Here is a 26,237-nt window from a genome sequence, read left to right on the forward strand (position 1 = left end):
TATAAAAGACATTTTGGGCATAAATGGCAACAAAATACACAAATAATTTTATAAAGAGAATTCATCATTTTTTGACTAATGGGAGCTTTCCCATTCCAAAGTGTTTGGAATGGGCAAGCAATTGGTAGAATGCCATGTATGTACTGTATAGTGGTGGTACACCAAATATATATAGGCTGCTTTATTCAATTTACCTTTAGTACAAAAGAAAAAAAAAGAACAAAAATTTTCTTCTTGGTTACAAACAAAATAATTAAAATTAATTAAATCTGAATTTTTTTTTTAGTACAGATTTATTGAGTATATTTTTTATTTGAATCTTTTTTTAATCTATCTTTTATTATATTAATAATCTCTTATTTAGTCATTTATTTATTTATTTATTTTTTTTTGGAAATAAAATCAAAATCTTCACTATCAAATTCTCTAAATGATTATCCATTATTTTCTGTTTTCATTTTGATATATTGTGAATTACAATAAATTTTGTTTATTGTTTGTTGTTGTTTGGTTTTTAGGAGCGTTAGCAACTAAGGCCATATTGCTCTGGGGATATGCGGTGGTCATTCCCTGACCTTTCCGCATCCTCCGTATTTGGTGGCTCACGGGCTCGAACCCCGGTCTAATCAAGAAGCATGTGCTATGCACTGCTGCTCCTGCCCACCTGGCTACGGAGGCGCCTGTTTATTGTTTAACAGATACCATGTTAGCCATTGCAGTTATGTTTCTTGTACTCCTACTCCACTCCTTGCATGGCATCTGTTAGATGCCAGGGTGTGTTGTGTGCTCTTCTTCCACAGAACTTTGGTTTTGCCAGTTTCACAACAATGAAGTGCCACAGCTGGTTTGTCAGGTAGACACTGTGAGCATTTGTGTTTTAATTTTTGGAGAATGAGCAACCTTGAAAATTCTAAGAAATAAATCTAAAGAGTCTTTATTGTTATTGGTTTCTCTTATTTATTTTTGTTTGATATTTTGTAATTGAGTTTTGCAAATCATAATTAAAAGATCATTTTCAATTCAACAAAAAAGTTAAAAATTAATTTTTTATAATAATAATAATAATAAAAAGATGCCATGCAAGTGTTTTGTATCATATAGGGTGCAAGTGATGGAGGATTAAAGCACATCAAAATATTTCAATGTGGATAAGTGCTCATTTTTGGTTGAAATATTATCCCAAAACATTAGGATAATATTTGCAGAATAGCAGATGAAAACATTAAACTAATGTTTCTTTGTAATTAACATTGTAAATTAACATTGTAATTAACCAACCTAAATAATTATTTAGGTTGGTTAATTACATTTTTGGAATAAAGATGATTTCCCAAAGAGAATGAATTTATTGCAGAAGACTTGTCACTAGGTATGCTAGGTATGTTAATTTATGTTTTTTGTTTTTGCAAATATTGATCTCTTTAGTATTTAGTAATGTTGTTAATACAAAACAAATAACTTAATTTAATTTTTAATTTTTTTTAGATTTATTTTAAAAAGAAACATTTTTCCTTTTGTTAGGTTCGTACTCAAAGAACAGTACCCATTATTGTAGGTACAGTTAGGAGTTTTTATCTGTATGGTGACCATGAAGGTGATGTTTGTGCCACTGGTGGAGATTTTGAAATTCTTCAGGTGAACACTTATTTCTGTGAACTGAAGTGATATTAATAATTAATATTATTACCTTTTTGATTAATTTAATCCAGTATTCCTCAACCTTCCTACTTCTGGTGATTCATTTTTCACCCATTTTTTCAGAAGAAATTTGTGCTTTAATTTATTATGGTACTTTGCACCCCATTCATGTTTTTCAAGCCCCCATCCCCTTTCCCATTAGGCATATTAGCACACTAGATGAGAAGCACTGGTTTAAACCACATTGTGTACTATTACTATTGATGTAATAGTACACGTAATAGTCTTGATGGATGCAATGCCACATTATGTTGAAAAGTTATGTGTAAGTTTAGAAATGCTCAGAGTTGCCAACAAATCATATGAGCAATTATCTGAATGTTGTATATATTAACTGTTTCCTAAAATATTGTGATACTGACAGCAGTATATCCACTATGCATTAATTTCATGTTGAAAAAATGGGTGGAGATGCATCCATGTTATGGATGGATTTTTTTTTTTTTTTTGCAAGATTTATTTGTTTATCCAATCTTCAGAGGAATTAGCTTTTTAGGGGATTGGAAAAAGATTTTCTGGAGTGACAAATCATTATTATGTTCCCCACTTTCATCATATGAAAAGTATGGTGCCAACCTGAAGAGTGCTTTGAAAAGGACCACTCCAACCCAACTAAACATGTGGTAATGACAATCTTATTTGTACAAGCTTTTTTTTTTTTGTATATTCTATTAGACCGATGGATTTTGTGGATTGTACCTTGCATAAGAAGCAATATTTTATCATTCCCTATACCACCTTTAGGCAGTGCTGATGTATAAAGTGCAACAATTTTTTTGGGAAAAATAATATGACACTGATGAACTGGCCCACCCAGTGTGACCTAAGCTGAATAGAGCCACTGTGAGACATATGGACAACTTTGGGACCCTTCATTTTATTCCTTTCCACATGTATTGAAATGCACAGATACTAAATTTGATGTGGTATGACTGTTAATTTGGCCTGCAAAGCTTCTGAGTAGAGCTGATTTCTGTAAACTTTTTGGAAGAATGGTACATTTATTATTATTTTTTTTTGTATATGTTAAGAGATTTTTAAATTATATTAAATTGCCTTTTCTCATTTGATAATTGAATTTTTTAATTATAGCTGTATTTTTGCACTTTTATTATTTAATTTTTATTCTTTTTAAATAGGAACCTCGTACATTATATGGTGAAGTTAAAACTTTTCCATTATTTAAACTTGATAGAAAAATTCCTGAAAGACAGATGGTAAAATACCTGGAAGAGGAAGAAGAAAAGTTAGTAATATTTAAAATATTATGATATTTCTGGTTTATCACTGAAAATGTATTATTGAAAATGTAATATTTTAAAGCTAAATGACAAATGATATACAGGTGACCCCCCATGTAACACTCATAATTCGTTCCGGAAAAACAGAGCGTTAAGTGAATCCACACTAAGCAAGCACAATTCTCATAAGGTAATATATGTATTTATGAGTTGCGGTCAGTGCCATAGGATATTTCCTAATCATTAATAAACAGTACTGAAAAGATCCACAAATGTCGGTCAAAATATATAATATTCAAATATTTGTACATATAAAATATTCTGCATTACATACGTATATAATTATGTGGTAACTACTTGCGTATCAAAATTAAACTTAAAATTCCCATTAAAACCATGAATTTAATTGATCTAAATTGATTTTAATTGATTTAATTTAATTGATGAATTTAATCATGAAAAATGTGTCAAATTTTGGGTTGTACTTTAGCCCTCTTCCTTGTAAACTAAAGGGGGTTTTAATTTTAAATCCCCCCACAGCTTTACCACCCAACAGTGAAGTCAACCAATCCTTCGCCACTTTGAAACCTGGCATGTTTTTTTCTTGTTTCAATATGAAACTTCTTTTAGGCATTCGTTTCCAAAAAAGGCCTGCTTCATCTATGTTAAAAACTTGTTGAGAAGTATAACACATAATACCACTCTTCAATAATTTTAACAAGTTCTTTTTTGAAAGTTTCGGCTTCTTGATCTGCACTTGCGGCTTCTCCCTGGATTTTAAATCTATTCAAATAGCCCTTACTAGTTTTAAATGGTTCCACATTTTTTTTTTTTTTTTTTTTAGGTGAGTTTTCTTCAGATCATCATATAGGCTAATTAGCATTAGTAGAGGCATACGATGCAAGAAAGCATCGTATACTTCTACGATGCTTTCTTGCATCGTATTTTTTTTTTTTTTTTTATCATATTTAACAACTGAATTCTGCATTGGATATTATCTTCAATAAAATTAGTTAAAAGTCTCTCCATTTCAATCCTAATAGCTGGCCTAGCTCTAGTTTCTTGCAGTGGAACAGCTGTCTTTTCCGCTGCTAAAATGAATTCTTTATTTTTTATAATTGTTCTTACAGTTAAACTTGCCAGTCCTAAATTATGGCACACATCCGCTTGTCATTGAACAGAATCGATTTGCTTCAAAACATCTAATTTAATTTTCAAATTCACTCTTTTTCTTACATTTATAGTCTTCGTACTGCATCCAGACATTGTTGCTTTTTTTTTTTTTTTTCATTCTTATCCGCCATTATTAACTCTTCGAAAATGTAACTGCATTGGTTTCATTAATTATGATACAATTTTCGAGTAAACTGTCCGTTACGCATGATGTCTAATACTGTACTGAGTGATGACTAGACTTCGGATAAATGCACATAATGCAAATATTACGAGCAATATACTTGATCATTTTTTAAAATGTTGATCTCAGAACTATGTAACAAGTCTGTACGCAGTTAAATTTGCATGTGATAAATTTTCTCAAGTCGACGTGGGAAACGTTTTAATGCTGTTTTGCTATTTCTTTTCAAGCTATCGACTCCATCAAATGAAACAATTTTGTTAAATATGCCAAAAATTCAATCTGTAAAAGAGCGTTATTGTGATTTGTGACAACGTTATAGTCAGATACGGGTTATAATATAGGAACAGCATTATAGCGGATCAGCGTAAAACGAACCATGTTATAACGAGGGCCTGCTGTAATAAGTCATGTTTTTCCATATCCCTGTAAATGTCAGTAATGTGTATATTGTTTAGTATGTGGTAAGTGATACGTTACAATATTATTTCACATTTAGTATTTTTGACATTGGAGAGAAAGAAAACATGATGAAAGAGGCTGCTATTTGAACATCTTTGAAACAAATGATTAATGAACCATTGTAACATGCAGGGCAACCATGAAGTTGACTAAGAAATTTGGCCTGATGAATATTTTACAGGTTAGTCTAGCAGCTGCAAGTTTTTTGTTTCACAGCCACTATGATTTGTATTTTCCAAGGATTAGCACAGCTTTCGATAAGGTATACAGTGAGATGGATTTTAGAACAAACTGACTGTCAACAACATTTTTCAATTTGCATTGAAAAATGCTGTTGACAGCATTTTTTACATGCATGTTGATGGAGCTTCGTTCCCATGCATGATGGTTGTAAACGCGACAATTTATCATCTCTTGTGGTGTTTCTGTTTGTATTGCTTCAATACTCTGGTAATAATTCATTATATAGATAAAAAAAAGTTAATCACTTAAAGAAATGCAAAATCTTAATTTTCACCAAGTTTAATTATCTACAAACCATCCAGTATCAAAGTGTGAGTTTGGTTGATATTGTCTGCTTTGGGAAGTAGGCAATTTTTTTTTTTTTTTTTTTTGGTAGTTGTTGACGCATCGGCTTCTGTGGCCATAATGCACCTCCCAAGGTTTTTTTTTTGCGGTACTTTGATCCAAGCCCGAGGCGGGATTCGAACCCGCGACCTTTGGGTTGCCAGGCAGGCACTTTACCCACCCGGCTAGCCCGGTCGGCAAAATAGACTGCATGCCACTTATAGCAAATAATATTATTATTCGCATAACATTATCACTTTTATGTTCTGATTGGACCTATATGACTACATTGAAAATATGCTGTTTATGTAATCAGTCTTCAGTTTGTGTTTTAACTTTTTTTTTTGCCTTATTGCAGATGAGGCAAAAAGAGTGATAACATAAACAAAAGCCTGATTACATAAACAAGTGTTTTTGTTGCAGTGTAAGTAATTAAGTAACATCCTGATTTGTTCTTAAATTCTGACACGCTGCTTGGGTGTTTACTAATTTTACTTCATACAGTTTGTGTGGTTGTTGTGTTGTTACTCCGTGAAAGAAAGTACTGTATCTCTCTACTCATATCAATTTGGCTGTTTTACAATAGAGCATTAACCCTTTTCTAATTCTTGATTTTAATATTTTCTTTATTGTTTTTAATGATTTGTAAGGGATTTCCAAAAATATCATGACAGTTTCATTTTTATTGATGACTTTCGCAAAGAAATAGTGGATATTCAAATTAAAGTGTTTTATATTGCTTGATTTTAATATTTTCTTTGTCTACTTCCACCTTTTTATGTAAGCATTTGCAATCTGCTCCTGTAAGCAACAATGAACGGCTGTATTCTTGTTCCATCAGTTATATTATAGTTATCACTTTAGCTGATTCCTGAAGGTGCTGTCAACTATATATGAATTTGACACTAACAAGTTAAACATTGGTATTTTCACTTCTTACTTGTTACAAGGAGGAGGAGGAGAGTTTCTTTGTATAGTGGCTGTTCCAAAAGATTTATTTTTAATCCTTCTGTGACAAACTTGTTTTGCAGGCGGCAATTAAATTTTAACTGATTTTTCAAAGCTTGGGACAGCTATAATTATATTTCACCCATTACATTCCAGCTGTATAGAAAACTAAATGATGCTAAATTGCTTACTTGGTAATGCAGATGAAAATTATGCAAAGAAAAATTTTCAGAAGTCATGTGACACTGGTACTGGGTTAGTATAACCACAGATGCAGACAGAGATACAGGATTAAGGAAAGAAATGTTTTATATTTCAATTGATATTTTGACAGATGGCAACAATATGGCTTGTTCTGTTTGCTTTGAGCTCTGCTAAAATGTCATTATTCCAAGATTTTCTCTTCAGAAACCCCCAAAACCAAAATCACAGGAGTACAAATCAAGTGACCAATGTGGCCACAAAAAAAATTTTGCTAATAATCCTCTCATAGGTAAAATGTGTAATGTAGTTGTGGGAAATAGGTAACAAAATGTAGAGGAGCTCTTAATCACAGTCATTCTTATGATCTAAATTTCAAAGTTTTATTACTATTGCATGACACACCAGGCCATCCAAAAGATTTATGTCATCCAAACGTTGAAGTAATATTCCTACCACATACCACATAATACAACTTCTTTAATTTACCTTTAAAACTCACTATATCAGAAAATCGTTACAATAGATTTTGGAAAAAATTTATTCTGAATCTATTGAAGTGATGTAGGCATGGAAACATTTTTCAATTGTGAACTGTGTCGGAATCATAGCTTTATTGCTCCAAGTAAAACCAACCGTCAAAATTAACTGAGTGTTGGAAAAATGTATGGCCAGAGTCAGTTCATTCAGGAAATATGGTCGAACTGGCAGAAAACGGAATCAGTGTGATAGTACAAGTTAGTAGGAGGGGGGGGTTGATGATATGACTACTGAAGGTGTTCAAAAATTACTGGTAGAAAAAGAGGCTGGCAAAGTGGATTTGGTGGAAATGGCATCGGAGGTAAACCAAATTAATTCAGAGGATCATAACTCAGATGAAAATTCTGAAGTTCCAAATTTTACACTAAAAAGCATATGGGAAGACAAACTTAGCCAAGCAATTAGAATCTTATTTTTTGGATGCAGATCCTTCGACTGAAAGGAGCACAATGTTCAAAAAGGAGCTTCAAAAATGCTTTTCTCCATATCATGAAATTTACAAAGATCTATCATGCAACTGTTAACAAACTAGATTACTGATTTTTTAGAAAGAACAGAAGACACACGAAATCTAGATGCTGCAGAAGAAAGTTCAGAAGGTGAAGATATTCTGCAACAGAAAAAATGTTCTTGTTTGATTGTGCTTAGCAGCGATGAAGAGGAAGAAAATTAAATGAATGTACATTATCTGACATATATGTATCACATTTTGTAAGGTGTTTGTTCAGTTATTTCAATTTTTAATAAAAATTAAACTTCCGATAGTTATAAAAAGATGGTGTATTTTTTGTTAGCTTTTGAAACGTAACCCCCTTTTTTGTACTGGTTTTTAGTCCCATATAATGTGATTTCCCACTACACGAAATTTTATAGGAACCTAATCGCCATCATTTGACTTACAGGTAACAAGGGTTACCTGTAAGTCAAATGATAAAGTTTATCTGATAAAATTAGTATGTTTTACTGTGTTTGATTGTTTTGATTATGGAGATTTCTGCTTACACTGAAGATGCAGGCTGAGTATTCAGCATTAAGACTTGGGTTTATGTTCAGCTTTGAGGCAAATACTGTTATCAACAGTTCAACCTAAGTTGCTAATATCTATTTAAATTGTAAAGCATTGTCTGGTAAGGTCAGTCTGGTATACATTTAACCCTTGATGGTGTCCCAAATTGTAGAAAACATGATGTTTCAGCTGACAGGTGTACAAATTGATTTTTTAATTCTAGAAAAAGTTTTGGGGTTTTTTGAATTCTGTTTGGAGAATACTGATTTTTTTCAGTTTCTGAGTGGATTGCAATAATTATTGTATGTAACTTATTTTTTAATAAAAAATTAAATACTTAAAAAATGCAGTATTATTTACACCTTTTGTTTTCAAAAGATTAAAAATTAATTCTACTGAAAATACATTTTAGAAATGTCTTTTTTGACAATATAAACGTGAGTCAGTTAATCTCATTCATTTTTCAGTTGAAAAGACAATGAAATTTCAAAGCATCTGAAATTCCAGGTTATAAATAATTTGCAGCTAGTAAATTAAAAAAAAAAAAAATTCAATTTTTTTTCAAAATTTATTTCAAATTTTGTGCACTTCAGTGAACAAAATTTGAAACACACATGCGCACATCTCACTTCCTGTGGAGTAGTAGATTTCTTTAGTGAGTATTGCATTACCTCTTCTCATTATTTATGTGAAAACAATAATAAAGCTTTCAGAAACAACTTGTGTGACTAGATGCTTATTTAATTAGTGGGAGAAAAAAAGCAAGTAGCCTTGAGTTGTAAACAAACATGTAATTCAACACTTTGTAGCAGTGTTAGCACCTCTCAAGTCCCATGCCACTGCATTCAAATAGTTGCAAAGGTGGTGGTGTTGCATCCAAAAGAAAGCACACTTTTAATTACTCTGTGAAAGCTGTAAAAATCATTTCAGAAACTATAGCAGTAAAAGTTTGTCTATATTTAGGTTGCTGAAAAAAAAATTGAGATTTTTTAATTATTAATTAAAGGGTAATGGTCGTTAATTGGTTGTTATTTTGGAGCTACACCTGCCTAGTGATGCTACTACCACCGGGTTAAAAATCTGCATATTTTAGCTATCCACCAGCTCATGAGAAGCCTTTATGTTTCAGAACAGCTCTCTTGATAGTATTTCAGATTTGATTTGAAATACTATCTCACCTGTGGAGGATGGCATTTGTCTTTAAGCTGGGCACAAGTCGAAGCTTTAATTCTGAATATTTGACCTCAATCTCCATTGGGAGTATAATTATTAAAATCAAATAAAACCCCATGATTAAAATCAAATGTAGTAATGCATACTAATTTTATTTGATTTTGACTACTGCATTGAAATATCCTGTTCAGTCCTGTAGTATAATACTGCATAGGGCAAACAGCCCAGTTTGAGATTTTAAAGGTACACATAAAAGTTGTGTTTAAATGGAAGTTTTATTTATATATGTGTGTGTATGCACAGTAAACTATAAAATGTGGCACTTTACAATCTGGAAGTATTAGCAACCCAGCATTTATATCAGCAATCACATTTGTCTTTAAGAATTCATGCAAAAAAGGATGATATTTGTCTCTTTATGTGATGCTTGCTGAATTCTTATAATCTGTTTTTTCAGCCAGTATGATTTAAACTGCATAGATATAATTGTCTTAAGTCTCACTGCAAAACAAACCTGTCTTTGTAAGGAATTACCCTTGCAAAGACAAGTTTGAACTACTGGTATTGAACTACTTTCAAACAGATGGCCTTACTAAAAGATTAATTGGCTATTTGTTTAAAAGATGGAACTGTTGTGACCTGTTTCAGGACTACCTGGTCCCTCATCAGATAACAGGTGTCCGCTACTGACAACACACAAACAAAACACTTGTAAGAAGTTGTTCGATGTGGGCTGCCAAGTAATAAATAAATAATAAATTTTCTGTGTATACCCTTGTGACGATCACACCATCAGAGGAGTTCACAAGACAGAAAGAATACAACAAGCAGCACCATATTCAGCAGCACGGGCTTGCCCTGGTCACTCAAGGCACGTGTACTTATGCACCCTCACGCCTAACCACTCGACTACAGAGCAGCTGAGAGCAAAAAGATACAAAACCCATTGTGGATACTGTTGAAAAATTGTATGTTTGATTAAATCTATGGTTAACCTCTTCTGTAAACAGCAACTTATGTGCACAAACAATAGATTTAACTTGACATATCTTGTTATAATTATTATTATTAGTAGTAGTAGTAGTAGTAGTAGTGGCACATGATGCAAGAAAGCAAGTGTAGGAGCTTATGCAGCATCAGCCAAAAAAAAAAAAAAAATCACACCATTCCCTCCAAATGCCTGTCCAGTTCCTCCTTAAATTTATTTAACCTATCAACTTCCACAACGACAGATGGAAGTTTGTTCCAGCAATTAACCACCCGCTGGCTAAAGGCAAATTTCCGCACATCTATTCTACATCTGTCCTTTCTTAATTTGAACTTATGTCCCTGTAGGTTCGTAATCTGAACAAGTGGAAGGATTCCATCAGAATTCAGCGTACTCAACCCATTCAAGGCCTTATAGACCTCAATCAGATCACCGCGCAGGTGCCTAGTCTCCAGCCACTGCAATTTGCAGAACTTAAGCCTCTCTTGGTAAGAGAATCCCTTCATTCCCCTCACCAATCGTGTTGCTCTTCTCTGTACACGCTCAAGCAAATCTACATCCTTCCTAAAATGAGGCCTCCAGACCTGTACGCAGTACTCAAGGCGTGGCCTGACCATTGCCTTATACAGAGGGACAATCACCTCCTTTTCCCTGCTAGCAAAATTCCTATATATCATTGACAAAACCCCATGACCTGCCCTAGCAGCCTGTCTGCATTGCTCAGAAACTTCATATCTGACTGCACAATTACTCCCAGGTCTTTTTCATTTTCTACCACCTTAAGTGTAGTACCACACAGTTGGTACGTTTCTCTGGGGTTACTTCTACCCATATTCCTTAAGAAAGAAAATTTTATATTTTATTTTTAATATAAAAGTAATTTTTCTCAAGCACGTTCATTGATATTCTCTCTGATTCTGTATTAGGCATGCATTTAAAATTGTGATTACAGTATATAGAATAGCAATTTATGTGTTGATGTATATTGTCATATGTTTACATTTGGCAGTAAACAAAGGATTACTTGAATAGGCTGCAAGAATGGTCAGAAAAGTGGCAGCTATGTTTTAATGCAGCAAAATGCAAGGCCTTGCACTTGGGGAATGACACCCCAAAATAAATTATACACTTTGTGAAGATGAATTAAAAACAGTAGACAAAGAACAGGATCTGGGAGTTATAATACAAGCAGATATGAAGTTTTCTGAACAGTGTAAACAAAATCTTTTACTTTTATTCTTAAAAAGTATAAAACATCATCATCTTCAGTTAAAAAATTCCCTGTGCATTATTTTGTTTATGTTTATTTTTTTATTCTTGTTAGTTTTTTTTTTTTAATGGAATATAACCAGAGTGATTTTGTAGGTGATCATTTCAGTAACATGTTAATAGCTTTTTTGTTTCTAAATTTTGATCAGCACCCAAAGGGATAAAAGAATAATTAGGGGGCTCTGCTCACTTCATTTGCTAACCCCTGTGCTAGCTTCTTTTGCACGACCTTAGGCTGAGGTCTTTACTCTGTATACATCACTTTAGTTCAAGGGATTTAAGGAAGAAAACTTTAGAGCTAAGACAGTTTTTATTGTTACAAAACAGATCTCATCTCAATTCATAATGCATCTTCGAATACAGTATTCTTTATATATTTAGGTCCTTTGTCAGCACATTGTATGCATATACCAGCCTTGCTTGTGGATCTTGAAAGAGCTACATATAGCCGTCCACGACTGAATATGAAGTTTCTGGAATTGACCACGAACAATCCGACATAGTCAAAAGTCTGTCCCTGTGACTTATTTATCATCATTGCGAATGCTACTCTGACAGGAGTAGCATTCGCAATGATGTAACTGGTAATGACTGGTAACTGGAGTCTCTTCAAAACGAAAGGCATATCCATGTCCCCCTCTCATGTCTAAGGTGATCCTAGGAATATGAACGATGTCTCCTTTCTTGTCTCTGGTGAGGATCTCACAATGGAGAATCATTCATTGTATCTGCCTTACAATCAAGCATATTCTGCTACACAACCCGTCTGATATGCAGAGATTCCAGATGAACATCACTAAACAGCCCTTTTTCAACTGTAGATCATGAGGTGGAAGTCCAGAAGGGGTCAGACCGTTGATGTATTCCGGAGGATATTGGGGAGAGACATTTTCGTTGTTGCCAGATTTGTCTGCACCGAGACAGAGCGCCTCATTGATTGAAAGACATTGTATGGCCTCACCAGGAAGATTTGCAATCACTTTATCATCGAGTCTTCTCATGTCTTCGTTCCTAGAAGCAAGGATGGCCCGTTTACCGATCTCTTCTGTAGTGAGACCGCACGGATATAAAGTCTGTATCATGTCTTCACAAATCAGATCATCAGTGGTCTCCGATTCCTTGATCTTATTCTCGCCTGTGTCCAGCAGCCATCTCATGAAACCTCCTCCTAATCTGCTTCTCATGTTTATTGTCAGTTTATGTGCTTCTAAACATGGCCATAAATAACTGTTCTTTAAATAACTTTCATCAGGGCCAGATTAAGAATGAAATAGGCTCCCGGCCATATATAAATTTGAGGTCCTTTTATTATATACAAAGGGTACTAGGAAAGTTTTGCAATACAGCTTTGTTTATTTAATTTTTTCAAAGTAATTTCCTCTACATTCAATACACCTCTCCATCCTTCGAAACCAATCTTTAAACCAGTTCTGCCAAGTTTCACTAGGGAGTAAAGCACACTCGTTGTCCCAAGCCCGTAGAAGGTCCTCATCACTGGAAAACCGCCTCCCTTTTAGCTTCATTTTCACATGCGGGAACAGTGCAAAGTCGCAGGGAGCAAGGTCTGAACTGTAGGGAGGGTGCTCGAGAAGTTTCAGTCCTGTCGTGGTCAAATATTCGGTGCAGGCTTTGGCGCGGTGAGCTGGAGCATTATCGTGATGGAGGTACCAGGTGTCCATCCTTGACTTTGGCCGCAGGTTCTTCATAGATCCAATGACTTTAGGCAGGCATTGTTCAGTATACCACTTAGCTGTGACTGTCTTCTGCGTGTCCAAAACGACACGTTCCACAATTCCACTCGATTTGAAAAATACAGCTATCATTTTCTTCTTTACAGATCGGGATTTTCTGACAATTACAGGTGTGTCGTCATCATCAAAGACCCAAACTTTGTTTTGAGCCTTGGTCGGCAGATCGTAATAGTACAGCCAAGTCTCGTCACCTGTCACGATGTTGTTCACATACCGAGATTGTCCCTTATCAAACTTTTTTAATATCTCCTGGCACCAAGTCACACGTCGTGTCATCTGCTCTTCAGTCAGTTGATGCGGCACCCAGAGAGAACAAAGTTTCTTCACGTGCAAATGATCTTGCAGAATCGAACGAATTGCTGGTGCATTTAGGCCCAAAGTATCCTCTGTCTGTTGGTAGGTCACTCGCCTGTTTTCGTCAAGCATTTTCCTCACAGCAGTAACGTTTTCCTCTGTAACTGACGTTCGTGGCCTTCCCGGCCTCTCAGAATCCTCCAGAGTGAAATTTCCCCTTTGGAATTCTCTATACCACCTGAATATTGTTGTACGATGTGGACAATCATCATCTAGTGCAAGAGTCATTTCTTCTAAGCACTGGTCTATGGTTAAACCACGCACGAAATTATACCGCAAAACTGTCCTTATCTCATTTCGTGACCACGATGCCATCGCAAGCACTTTACACTCTCACTACTAATGAATAACTGAGCCTATCGACTTGGCGCGGCGGCTACTATGCACGTATGAACATGTCTCAACATGCAGCAACAAGCAGCTTCCTGTGATTCATTGTTGCGTCATATTGCAAAACTTTCCTAGTACCCTTTGTATATATATATATATATAATAATATATATGGTAGTAGTTGAATGTACCTTAAAGGTGAGGTATAAGTAGGTCGGCATAGTGTAGACCCATTGTAGCCTGTGATACGCCATAACCCATCCAAACATGAAGACCTATGCACGTGCCAACGGAAACTGGAAAAAGTAATATATACACATGCAACATATAAAAATTATTAACATGTTAATTATAGGTATGTAGATACGTTGAAAGGGACTTTATCGAGGGCAATCCTTTCAATGTATCAACCATAATTAATGAGCTATCCATTTCTGTTATCATCATCCAGTCCAACAATATCCAAATGATAGTAAAAAGTATACATGAATGTGGTATACGAGAATGGGAGTTCCAAAAAAGTAGACACCTAAGTGGGCAAGCCTGAAAATTTAAACTTTATTAGGATGATAAGGTTATCAATGTATAATAAAGTATGCTAAAATTTTGCCGTAGACTGGCGTGATGACATTTAGCCCAACGGATAGCTAATTTACAAAATTAATAGTTAGTATTACTAAGAATGAGATCCATCCACTGTTATACTTATAGTAAGTGCCTGTCTGGCAACTCAAAGGTCGCGGGTTCGAATCCCGCCTCGGGCTTGGATCAAAGTACTGCAAAAACATTGGGAGGTGCATTATGGCGCATCAGAAGCTGATGCGCCAACAACTACCCAAAAAAAAAAAAAAAAAAAAAAAAAAGCAATTTTTCAATTTCAAAAATATCTCAATCATATAGAATGTGCTATCCCATCTAGTCTTGCGATCTAATATAAGTTTATATTCTTTCCCATTAAATTTTGTAATATGTCATTTTTGGTAGGCAATTTTCGAAAAAGCTTGCAAAATTTTCTGACTGTTAATAGTTTGTGCAAATTGGCCATTGGATTGAAGAAATAAATGAGCTCATCGGTAAAGTCGGTTTGACAGAGCATGCCTTGCTGCCTGCTTTATCAAACTGCTTCAACTTCTTCATCATCACCACTTTCTTCATTATTTTCATTTTCTTCATTGTATTTGGGAGACTCAGAGACTGTGGCACCATAATTGATTGATTTTTCATAAAATACATCTATAACTGACAGATGTATACAATGGGCTATACATTATTGATGATTAGGCGTAATTTGCTTGCCAAACTTAATCATCATTGCTGCTCCATCGGTGGTGCAGGCAACAATATCCTCATCCAAGTTCAAACCAAATTCCTTCAAGTGTCCATTCACAATTTGCTCAGTTCTTCTGCTGTCAAGTGAACCATTAATCTCAATAAGACCTAACGACTAATGATTGTCTTTTGAATGCACATTTATATTCATATACCTTTTATTTTGTATAGACATATATTCGTCTAGAGTCAATGAATACCGTGCACCCAAAACCAATGAATTTTTGAAATGCTGAATGAGTTCTTCTTTCTTAGTTTTATAAGAATTCAGAACCATATTTTTAATTCCATTCACTGAGGCTGGTGGTAATTTATCGTATTTATTTCTCTGAAGGTGAAGGCTTGATTGTATAAACTCACTCTTGGCAATTGAATTAAAAGAAAATCCATCTAAAGCAGCTAATTTTGAAATCTTTTCTTCCATAGATTTTTTAACGATAAGTTTTCTAATGTTCTTACCATTTTTACAGGAGGTTCACTGTTATCTTGTTTAATGTCAATCTGATACATTTTCTTTAAATGCAACATCAAAGATGATGTAGATCCTCCAGAGGACTTCATTATCTTCTGACATTTCGAACATTGTGCTTCATCTTTGCTTTTTCGAGCAAAATAATTCCTTAGACATATTAAGAGTAATAAATATTAATTAGGAATTTATATCACCGACAATTTTAAATAAAAATATTGAAGATAACAAAAGCACAATACTATGCGTTACTCCTGCAAGCACTGAATGAAGAGTCTAAACGAGGCAAGTTTCAAAATTTTTACGAAAGAAATTTTTTATTTATTTACTCACAATTTTTTTTTCCTCAATTAAATCTATTGTATTTTCAAAAATTATGTAAAAGCTAAATTTGGTGAAGCTGCTTTTTGGAGAACATTTGATCGCAAATTTAATGGGAATAAAGAAGCAAAAAACTTTCTACGATTGAAATTTGATGCAATATTCAGCGAATCTGTTTCTAGTGGGTAACCATCAATAAGGTGTGTTCCATAACTTGCCTGGCGAACAAGAAAGATGGAACGGAGAAATGTTGAGCCTTTTCTTTTATGCTATCGCTTCGACTCACTCAGTCGTAAATGAGTACACCTGCATCGTGCCATGATACAGATGGGAAGATAAAAGTTACCCCTCCTAGATTTGGGCCACTTGCCCATGAGATTTGTACCTAAACATAAAATAAAATAAAAAACATTTTTAAAACATAAAGCAGTTGAACGATCCAGACAAACGAACAAACAAAAGACAATGTGCGTAACAAAAAACTATAGTCGAGGGCTAACTAAGAAAATATTCGAATCCAGTTTTAAAAGCTCGGTTTCAGTTTTAACAACTCAATATGAAAACCGATTTAACCGGTTTTATAAACCCGGGTTGCAAGCCCTACTCAGTACAGTATTAGACATCATGCGTAACGGACAGTTTACTCAAACATTGCATCATAATTAATGCAACCAATGCAGTTACATTTTCAAAGAGTTAATAATAGTGGATAAGAATGAAAAAGCAACAACGTCTGGACGCAGTACGAAGACTATAAATGTAAGAAAAATATGGAATTAGAAAATTAAATTAGACATTTTGAAGCAAATCGATTCCGGTCAACGACGAGCGGATGTGTACAATCATTAAGGAATGGCAGATTCCGCTGTAAGAACAATTATAAAAAACAAAGAATTAATTTTAGCAGCGGGAAAGACAGCTGTTCCACTGCAAGCAACTAGGGCTGGGCTGGCTAATAGGATTGACATGGAGAGACTTCTAAATAATTTTATTGAAGATAATATCCAATGCAGAATTCAGTTAAGTTAAATATTATAAAAAGAGAGAGAGAGAGAGAGAGAGATTAGCCTATATGATGATCTGAAGAAAACTCACCTAAAAAAAAAAAAAATGTGGAACCATTTAAAACTAGTAAGGCCTAGTTGAATAGATTTAAAATCCAGGGAGAAGCCGCAAGTGCAGATCAAGGAGCCGAAACTTTCAAAAAAGAACTTGTTAAAATTATTGATGAGGGGTATTACGTGTTATACTTCTCAACAAGTTTTTAACATAGGTGAAGCAGGCCTTTTTTGGAAACGAGTGTCTAAAAGAAGTTTCATATTGAAAGAAGAAAAACACATGTCAGGTTTCAAAGCGGCGAAGGATCGGTTGACTTTATTGTTGAGTAGTAACGCTGCAGGGGATTTAAAATTAAAACTCCTTTTAGTTTACCAGGAAGAGGGCCAAAGTACAACCCAAAATCGAACACATTTTTCATTATTAAATTCATCAATTAAATTAAATTCATGATTTTAAGTTTAATTTTGATACATAAGTAGTTTCCACATAATTATGTGTGTATGTAATGCAAAATATTTTATATGTACAGTACAAATATTTGAATATTAAATATTTCGACCGACATTTGTGCATCTTTTCACTACCGTTTATTATTGATTAGAAAATATCCTATGGCACCTACTGCAACTCACAAATACATATGTTACCTTGTGGGAATGTGGTGCTCGCTTAGCGCGGATTCACTGAGCGCTCTGTTTTTTCGGAACGAATTATCAGCATTAAGCAGGGTTCATCTGTGTATATATATATGTATATATATACACACACACACACGTGTTACACATACATATAAATACAAATACTACATAGGTTTTTATATTTATATTGTGAATAATAATTCCTTGATAAAAATGCAAAATAAGAAGTCAAAAATGTTTTATGTTTTTTGACTTCAAAAATAACTAATAACTAATAAAAGTGCTAATAACAACAAATTTTAGTATAAACTTTTAACTTATTTATTGTACAATAAAAAAGGTATAAAAATAAAATTTAAACACTTAACAAGTTAAGTTTAAATATGCTTTTATATTACACGTTTTCTTTGTTTATTGCTATTATAAATTTTTATCACTTTAGAAAATATTTACACTGAAATTGAGGCCCCCGGCTATGGTTGGTTTGGCCTTAGTGTTAACACGGCCCTGACTTTTATATATTTAACTCCTCCCTCCCTTTTTTTACCACAGATAACACTTGCCTGAAATCTCCACCCAATATAAAAAGCTTGCCTGTGAACGGAGTGTCACTATCGAAAACGTCTCTCATGGTGTGGTTGATCATCTCCAACATTTGCCGAGGGATCATGGAAGCTTCATCCCATATGAAGATTTGTATAAGACACAGTTACAATAGGCACCTCCATAGCCAATTGGGCAGGAGTAGCAGTGTGTAGCACACGCTTCTTGATGTGACCACCAAATACGGAGGATGTGGAAAGGTCAGGGAATGACCACTGCATATACCTGGAGCAATATGGCCTTAGTTGCTAAAGCTCCTATAAACCAATAACAAACAAACAACACAGTTATAAAAATGCACTGATGGATATCTAATCAAGAAATGACCTGTGTAATACATGAGCAATATTGTTGCATCCAAAAGAGCAGGACTAAAATATTACAAAATACTAAACCATTTACAAATATACAAACTATATCGGATCCTTTCATAAGCTGACATTACAATGGAACATCAAATGATGCCTAGTGTGATCATGTATTGTGGCCGTTGTATCTGAGTGGTGGCAGGTGCATAAGTACAAGTGCCTTGAGTGACCGGGGTTCAAGCCCGTGATTGCTAAATACAGTGCTGTTTCTTGTATTCTGCCTATCTTGTGAACTCCTCTGACCATTTGGTTGTCCCAGAGTATAAACAGAAAATTTATTTATTATTTATTTATTAGACAGTGAAGCATGAGGTTGGTGAACATTATGGAAGCTCGAATAAGTGACGTAATCGCCCCACCCCTCTTCTCCCATTGTCTCGAATAAATATCACTAGGAGGAAAACTTTTTTAATGTATAAAGAGATAATAATAATAAATTAATTGCATAGAAAATTATCAAAAAGTAGACTGCTGTGCTAATGATTGCATTCTCTCTTTATTTGTGCTTGAATTTTGGCATTTCATGTTATGGTTAGAATTATTATCCAAATGCAAGCAATTTTCAGGTCCATGAAAATTATTATTATAAATAAAACTTATGTACTAATTAATTTTAAATTCTATGTAGGCTTCCTCATCGACTTATTGTTCAGTGGCCTGAGGGTGATGAATTAGTGCCAAATGAAAAACGACCTGCAGGAAAAACAATAGGTACAGTAGTTAGTTTTCAAGCCAATTGATAATAACAATTAGAAATATTTTACATTTGTAAACACTTCTACCAATTTTTGTAAACACATTATATTCTGCTTGCTTTTAATATTTTATTTCTGAAGAAGCAAAGGATAATATTTAATATAGGTAATTGACTAGAAGCTTACTTGTATGCCAAGCATGAGTTTTTCATGGTGATCCTAAACATGGATTTATTCAAACCTTGTATTGTTCTAGTACTTTGAGTGAGTTGAGGGTAGGAAAGCCAGAATACAGTATACTTGTTTTTGGTTTTGCATTTTTGAAGTGATTTCAAAGTTGGTCAAGTGAATAAAAGTAGAGGAAATGGGTTTTCTAAATTTACAGTTGAATCATTGATGGATTAGATGTTGGCCGAATGGGGTACATATACTAACTGGTTTTAGATGAATGTGACAGATTAGAGATTATTATTATTTTCTGCTCAGAGTGTTGTAGTTCTAGTTAGCAGCAGTTCATTTCTGATTAGGTCTGAAGACGTATCTTAGATGGTAATGGTTCTGTAAATATCTTAAATCAGTTTCACATGGTATAGCAGTATGCTTTGTTATTTTATTATTTTTTTTATGATGATCAAAACCATAAATGGGTGCAAAAACTTGTAGTACCATAACCCCATTAACACAGCAGATATGGTTACTGTCTTTCTGCTCTGTAAAGAGCCCCAGTTCAAATGGCAGCATACCGTTTAAGATGGGAGCAACTTTTTCATCATAATTATGGCTAAGTTACATGCCCCTGTTTCCAAGAATGGTGGTGGTGTTTTTTTTTTTTTTTTTTTGTCCTGAAAATGTGAAAACTGACTATGGAATGCATGTAATTTATAGACATAGCATATGTCTATAAATTTCATGTTTGTAACAAGAAACGGCTAAGACCATGAGATGTCACTGTATTACATTTTTAAAATGGATGTATTCTTTGCTTGGTTTGTTGTGTGAGGAATCTGAGTTTCCAAGAGAAAAAACCATATATTTGTTATCTGAGACTGGCTGACTGAGGCAGTGTGAAAAAAGATTGCGAGCACCAAATGGAATTAGAAAATTAAATTAGACATTTTGAAGCAAATCAATTCCGGTCAACGACGAGCGGATGTGTACATTAATATTATTAATGTACACTAATAACATTAATATTATTTTATTAATATAAAATAATATTAAAATAATATTAGTATTATTTTAACCTTATTTTGTAATTTAATAAGGTAATAATAAGATCCTTATTGGAACCTAAAGAAAGTATTGTGGGTTTAGAATGTTTCTAAACAAACCTATATTATATTACATAGTTTTTAAAATGAAATCCATTCTTTCTGTTATGAAACAGAAATTATTACTTTTGACTTATTTTTGTAGATTTGAAATTAAAACAGTGTGAAATGTGCCTACTAAAAACAGGTAGCATTTACCATCATTGAGTTTAAAATATGTTTCCTAAAAATAGATAGCCATTTTATTTTACTGATTAATCTAATTATTCTTATTGAGAAGACTTTTATATATAGTATATAATATATTTGTTGCATAATATATATAATATATGTATGTTGTTTTCATTAGGTGATATTAAAGTGGAGATTGTGAATAGGCGAGATGAATATATTAACAAGCTACCAGGGTGTAGTCAAAAAAAATTGTTAGTTTGGCTAAGGATTATTTGGCATTGTAAGTAAGTTTAAATATCTGATTTGTTTTGTTAGTTTATTGTAATGTGCAAGAATGATTCAAAATGTAACAGCAGTTTTACTATAAAAATCAACACATCAGATAGGAAGTTATTTATTTATTTTTTTATTTTATTTTTTTTTTTTGCATTGTCAAGGGATTGGATAAAGAGGATATATCTTTAGTACTCATCTTGAAATATCTATTTCTCAAACCACTAGAATACACGTGATGAATATTTTGCCAAAATTGTTGAAAAAGTTATCTGAAACCTTTCCCTCGGCTTTCCTTTGCCACTAGCTAAGGTGTCAGTGGGACAGACTCGAGTAAAAATGCAATTTGATAACTTCTTTATGTGTATGACTATTATGTCCTTTAAAAAAATTAAATTATTGCACAAAAATTATCTAGACCTGGAAACTGCTATGTAAAGTTTTCCATGAGTAAAAATGGCAACTTTGTTGAAATTCTGACCCTGAGATTCATTGATTGTGGTGACAAAAGCTTAGGAATTCTCTTCACTTCAAAGTAAATGGCAAGCTAGTTTCAGTGGAAGCTGAATCAATTCATGGGTTTGGAAAATTTTTTTTGATTTTTTTCCCCTCCTCTCAATTTTACTACTAAATAAAACCTATTGCAAAAGGAATCAGGTCAAAAGCTTGTGTAGTTTTTGAATTATTCAAGTTCAAAGAGCATTCTGGATGTAGGAAATTATTATATAAATCATTGATAATCAGAATAAGGAACAGCTGATGAACTAATTGAATGAAGTGTTTAAAGATATAGAAAATTTTTCAGTATAAAAAAAAAAAGACATTATACAAGCATCAAAACATTGGTAATTATTTTAAAGCTGTATAAATATGTACAGTGGAAATTTCTCTCTCTCTCTCTCTCTCTCTCTCTCTCTCTCTCTCTCTCTCTCTCTCTCTCTCTCCAATTTTTGAATAGCCAAGGTTCTAACCTATTTTTTTTTACTGTCTTTCTTGTAATGTCCTCAGACATTACAGGAAAAACATTACAGCCAATGTGGCTATCCCAGAGTAAAAAGATTTAAGTATTTATTTTACATTAAGCATTTAATGTGCCAAATAAAAAAAATAATAATATCTATATGTTTAATATGGAAGGCCTTTTCTTTTGCCAGTCAGTGTGAATGATAGGCTTAACCGATCGGGCTGGAAGTGGTCTCAAATTGAAGCTATTTCTTCCTAGGTGTGCACAAAGTCGTTAAAATTTAAAAATTCCGAATAGTTTTATTTTACATAATGGGCCAGTTTTGTACTACAAACAAGAATAGTTCAACATTTACTTCATAGGTGAATGTTGAACAGTTAACAGTTAACATCTTCCTTAATCAAATAGTTGTCTAAGTTGATAAGGCATTTTTTTATGATTAACAATTTGCACTTTAACTATTTAAATGATTACCAATTTACATGTTCGCACAATCATGTCCTTTGTTCCAAAAAAAAAAAAATAATAATAATAATAATAATAATTTTCTACTAGCGCTGCTTAGTAGTGAAACTAAAGAAAATGAAAGTTTGACAAAGTTTTTAATGTGATAGATGATTTTTTAGTGTACTTTTTACTATTCTGCCCTTTTCAGTAGTATTTTATAGAGATGACAACAAATTGTCCAAAATTTTCGAGAAAATATCAGGCAATAAAACTTCTACCAATTGTGAAATTTTCACAACGGGTACAGCTTGGGAAAATATCAGGCATTAAAAACGGGAAAATATCAGGTAATAAAAACTGTTACCAATTTTATAATAATATTTAATATAGGTAATTGACTAGAAGCTTACTTGTATTCCAAGCGTGAGTTTTTCATGGTGATTCCAAACATGCATTTATTCAAACCTTGTATTGTTCTAGTGCTTTGAATTAGTTGAGGGTAGGGAAGCCAGAATACAGTATGCTTATTTTTGGTTTTGCATTTTTGAAGTGATTTTAAAGTTGGTCAAGTGAATAAAAGTAGAGGAAATGGGTTTTCTAAGTTTACAGTTGAATCATAGATGGATTAGATGTTGGCTGAATGGGGTACGTATACTAACTGGTTTTAGATGTAAGTGGCAGATTAGAGATTATTTTTTTTAAAACTGTTACCAAAAAATAAAATAAAATAATAATAATTTTCTAATAGCGCTGCTTAGTAGAGAAACACTAATAATGAAAGTTTGACAGAGTTTTTAAAGTGAACGATGAGTTTTTAGTGTACTTTTTACTATTCTGCCCTTTTCAGTAGTATTTTATAGAGATGACAATGAATTGTCCAAAATTTTTCGGAAAAATATCAGGCAATAAAAATTGTGCTACCAATTGCAAAATTTTACCAAATTCATTACTAAGGTAGGCAGCCTTACCGTGTGTAGATTTGACTCCATCTGATTTGATTTTGCCATTCTCATTTAAGAGACAGCAGTTTCCATTCAGCTGGCTTTTGCAATGACTATAAATAAAAGTAAAGGGAAATGTTTGATAGATTTGGAATTTTTCTTTCTAACCTTGTATTTAGGCACGGCCAATTGTATGTAGCAATGTATTGGGTCAGATCATTCCAGCATGTTAAGATAAGGTTACCAGAAGGCCACAAAAATATAAAAAATGTCGTTTTCAAAAAGTATTATAGAGACTGTACTACATTTTGTACGTGTGAAATTGTTACACAATGTGCACATTTTGAATAATCGGAAAGATGTTGAATTGAAAGAAAATTTATAAGTTTCCTCAGATACAAGAAACGAGAAAGGATTCAACGCATACTGGCTTACCTTCTCTCAACAACAAAACAGATTACATTTCTTTAGGGAAGCTAGAGAAAAATTCTGCTACCAGTTGCATAATATATATATATATATATAACTTCAACCATGAATTGATATTCACCAAATGAGAAGAAAAAACTTCTTATTAAGATGTTTTTTCTTATCTCAGTAAAAACTTCTTATTTAGTATTGGTATAAATAATTTGAAACTGCAAATGGTTAACAGCAGTAAAAGTTTTATAGTGAGAGAAGAGAATTATGCTTATTGCAGGTGCTAACAAATTTAAAAGCATATATGCTTTATATGGATGCAAATTCTGTCATTCATGCAGCCGCTTACTGATGAACTGATGTTTTGTCCATTAGCAAAATGAACTGATGAACTGATATTTGGCTCTTTAGCAAAATATTGGTTCATCATTATTTCAGATGTATTCAATAATGAATATGTTTTTGAGCTAATATTTTGCCAAAGGATGCTTTCAACGTTGTAAGTGGACCTGTATGTAATTAACATTGAAGTGGTCAATTATATATCTGAACTTCAGGGAAAGAAATTCGTCCTAATAACATTTCAAGGACTGCTGGTTGAGAATTTTGGTTTCTTCTGTTTTTTGTTGGCTAAATTAGAGTCAGCTTGTTGATATGTACATATCAACATTGATTAACCTGACATCTTGCATTTATCAATCAATCACAATAACAATGATTATTGTTACTATTACTGCTGCTACTACTAGTATCCTCTTCACTCCTTTCACAGTTGCCACCATATTCATTTTAAGCATAAATACACAGTGTCTGTTCAAGTGCAGGGAGCAGTAGGCACCTCCGTAGCCAGGTGGGAAGGAGCAGCAGTGCGTAGCACACGCTTCTTGATTAGACTGGGGTTCGAGCCCATCACCATCAAATACGGAGGATGCGGAAAGGTCAGGGAATTACCACCGCATATCCCAGAGCAATATAGCCTTAGTTGCTAATGCTTCTAAAAACCAAATAACAAACAGCAGGGAGCAATGTTCAAACCTGTTCAACTAGTAGAACAAAGATTTTCATGCTTATTATTATCATGATAGTAGCTATAATAACCAGGATGATATAACTCCTCTGATCCTATGTGGCTGTCTAGAGTATAAGCATAAAATTAATTTTTTATTATTTATTCACCACTCATAACTGTGTGAGTGATTTCCCTTTCACCCAGGTGATGTTCAACAAGTTTTAGTTTTATAATTTTTTTTTTTAGTTTGGAAAGAAATCTGAAAGGTAAATACATTTATATTATCAGATTAACTTTAAATATTCAAAGAGGTACAATCTTTACTTACATGTTGAAGGTAATTTAATTTGAGAAAGTATACATAGAATATACCCACTTTCTCTTTTTTTTAGAAGGTAGTACCTATATATAATATGCCCTCTTTTGAGAATACTGTGAATTATTTTGATTTCTTTTTTCCCTATGGTTAGTGCTGAGTAGCTAAGAAAAAACTCAGTTGTTATACTGTTATGGTACTTGACACTGGAGTTGTGTATTCTGCTTGCTTGCTGTTGAGAATTCAGGTGTGCCATGTGAACTTGTGGGATTCATCTATACTTTAAGGATGCAACGTCAGCTGTGGCATAGAATTATTGTAGCAGGTATGCTGTGGTGATCTTGAAATTACTCTCTGATTTTCTGAATGCTTTTGTGAAGGCTGTGGTTATGTTCTCATGGCCATTCTCTGTGATCATCAGGTGGTAGCCTGGTGTGAAATTTGTACGTAAGAGGAAGAGACTACTTTCAGAATGATTCTACTGGACAAGTATAGCTTTAAATAACATATTTTATTTAAAGTGCAGATCATTTATTTGAGTTTTAGAAAAACTGAAATTCCTTACAACAGATACCCTTTTATTTCATATATTAATTTGCCTCTAATTGTAAAAAAATTCATAATTTTTAAATAGTTAAAAAGTTATGTAGGTTTTGTGAAGGATTAAATTTTATTTTATGTATTTTTTGAGTTATATTTTATGTATCTCTTTGATCACAGCTCCATCTGGTGATGTTACAGTAACTCAGTATCAGAGTCCGCATTCAAAGAACTGGGGATATTGGTTTCGTAAGATGGGTAAGTAAAGAAATAATTCAACCTGTGTGTGTGTGTGTGAGTGAGTGAGTGTATGTATAGAGTATGGACAAAGTAATGGCTACACCTGTGATAAGAGTTACAGGTATGCACTAATATGGTGTTGGGGCAACTTTTGCTTTTAAAATAGCTTGTATTCTACTTGGAATAAATTTGGATAAATCTTGAACTCTTAAGAGGAATATTGGACCATTCTTTGTGGGAGGAACATTTCAAATTCCTTGAGTGATGAAGGTGGA

At 33.4% G+C, this 26,237-nt stretch overlaps 1 protein-coding gene across 1 annotated transcript in view; it reads left to right on the top strand.

Moving 5' to 3' along the window:
• Positions 1-26,237, top strand: part of LOC150075318 (structural maintenance of chromosomes flexible hinge domain-containing protein 1-like) — a 736,477-nt gene that overhangs the window by 189,665 nt on the left and 520,575 nt on the right. The window contains exons 15-19 of the mRNA XM_090388445.1: positions 1,522-1,635; positions 2,838-2,944; positions 19,301-19,383; positions 20,988-21,092; positions 25,903-25,980. Of these exons, the coding sequence (XP_090244571.1) occupies positions 1,522-1,635; positions 2,838-2,944; positions 19,301-19,383; positions 20,988-21,092; positions 25,903-25,980 (487 nt within the window). The remainder of the gene's footprint in view (positions 1-1,521; positions 1,636-2,837; positions 2,945-19,300; positions 19,384-20,987; positions 21,093-25,902; positions 25,981-26,237) is intronic.

Source organism: Mastigoproctus giganteus, chromosome 14 (assembly GCF_048544385.1).
Source record: "Mastigoproctus giganteus isolate SK-2022 chromosome 14, ASM4854438v1, whole genome shotgun sequence".
NCBI classification, from domain to species: Eukaryota; Metazoa; Arthropoda; class Arachnida; order Uropygi; family Thelyphonidae; genus Mastigoproctus; species Mastigoproctus giganteus.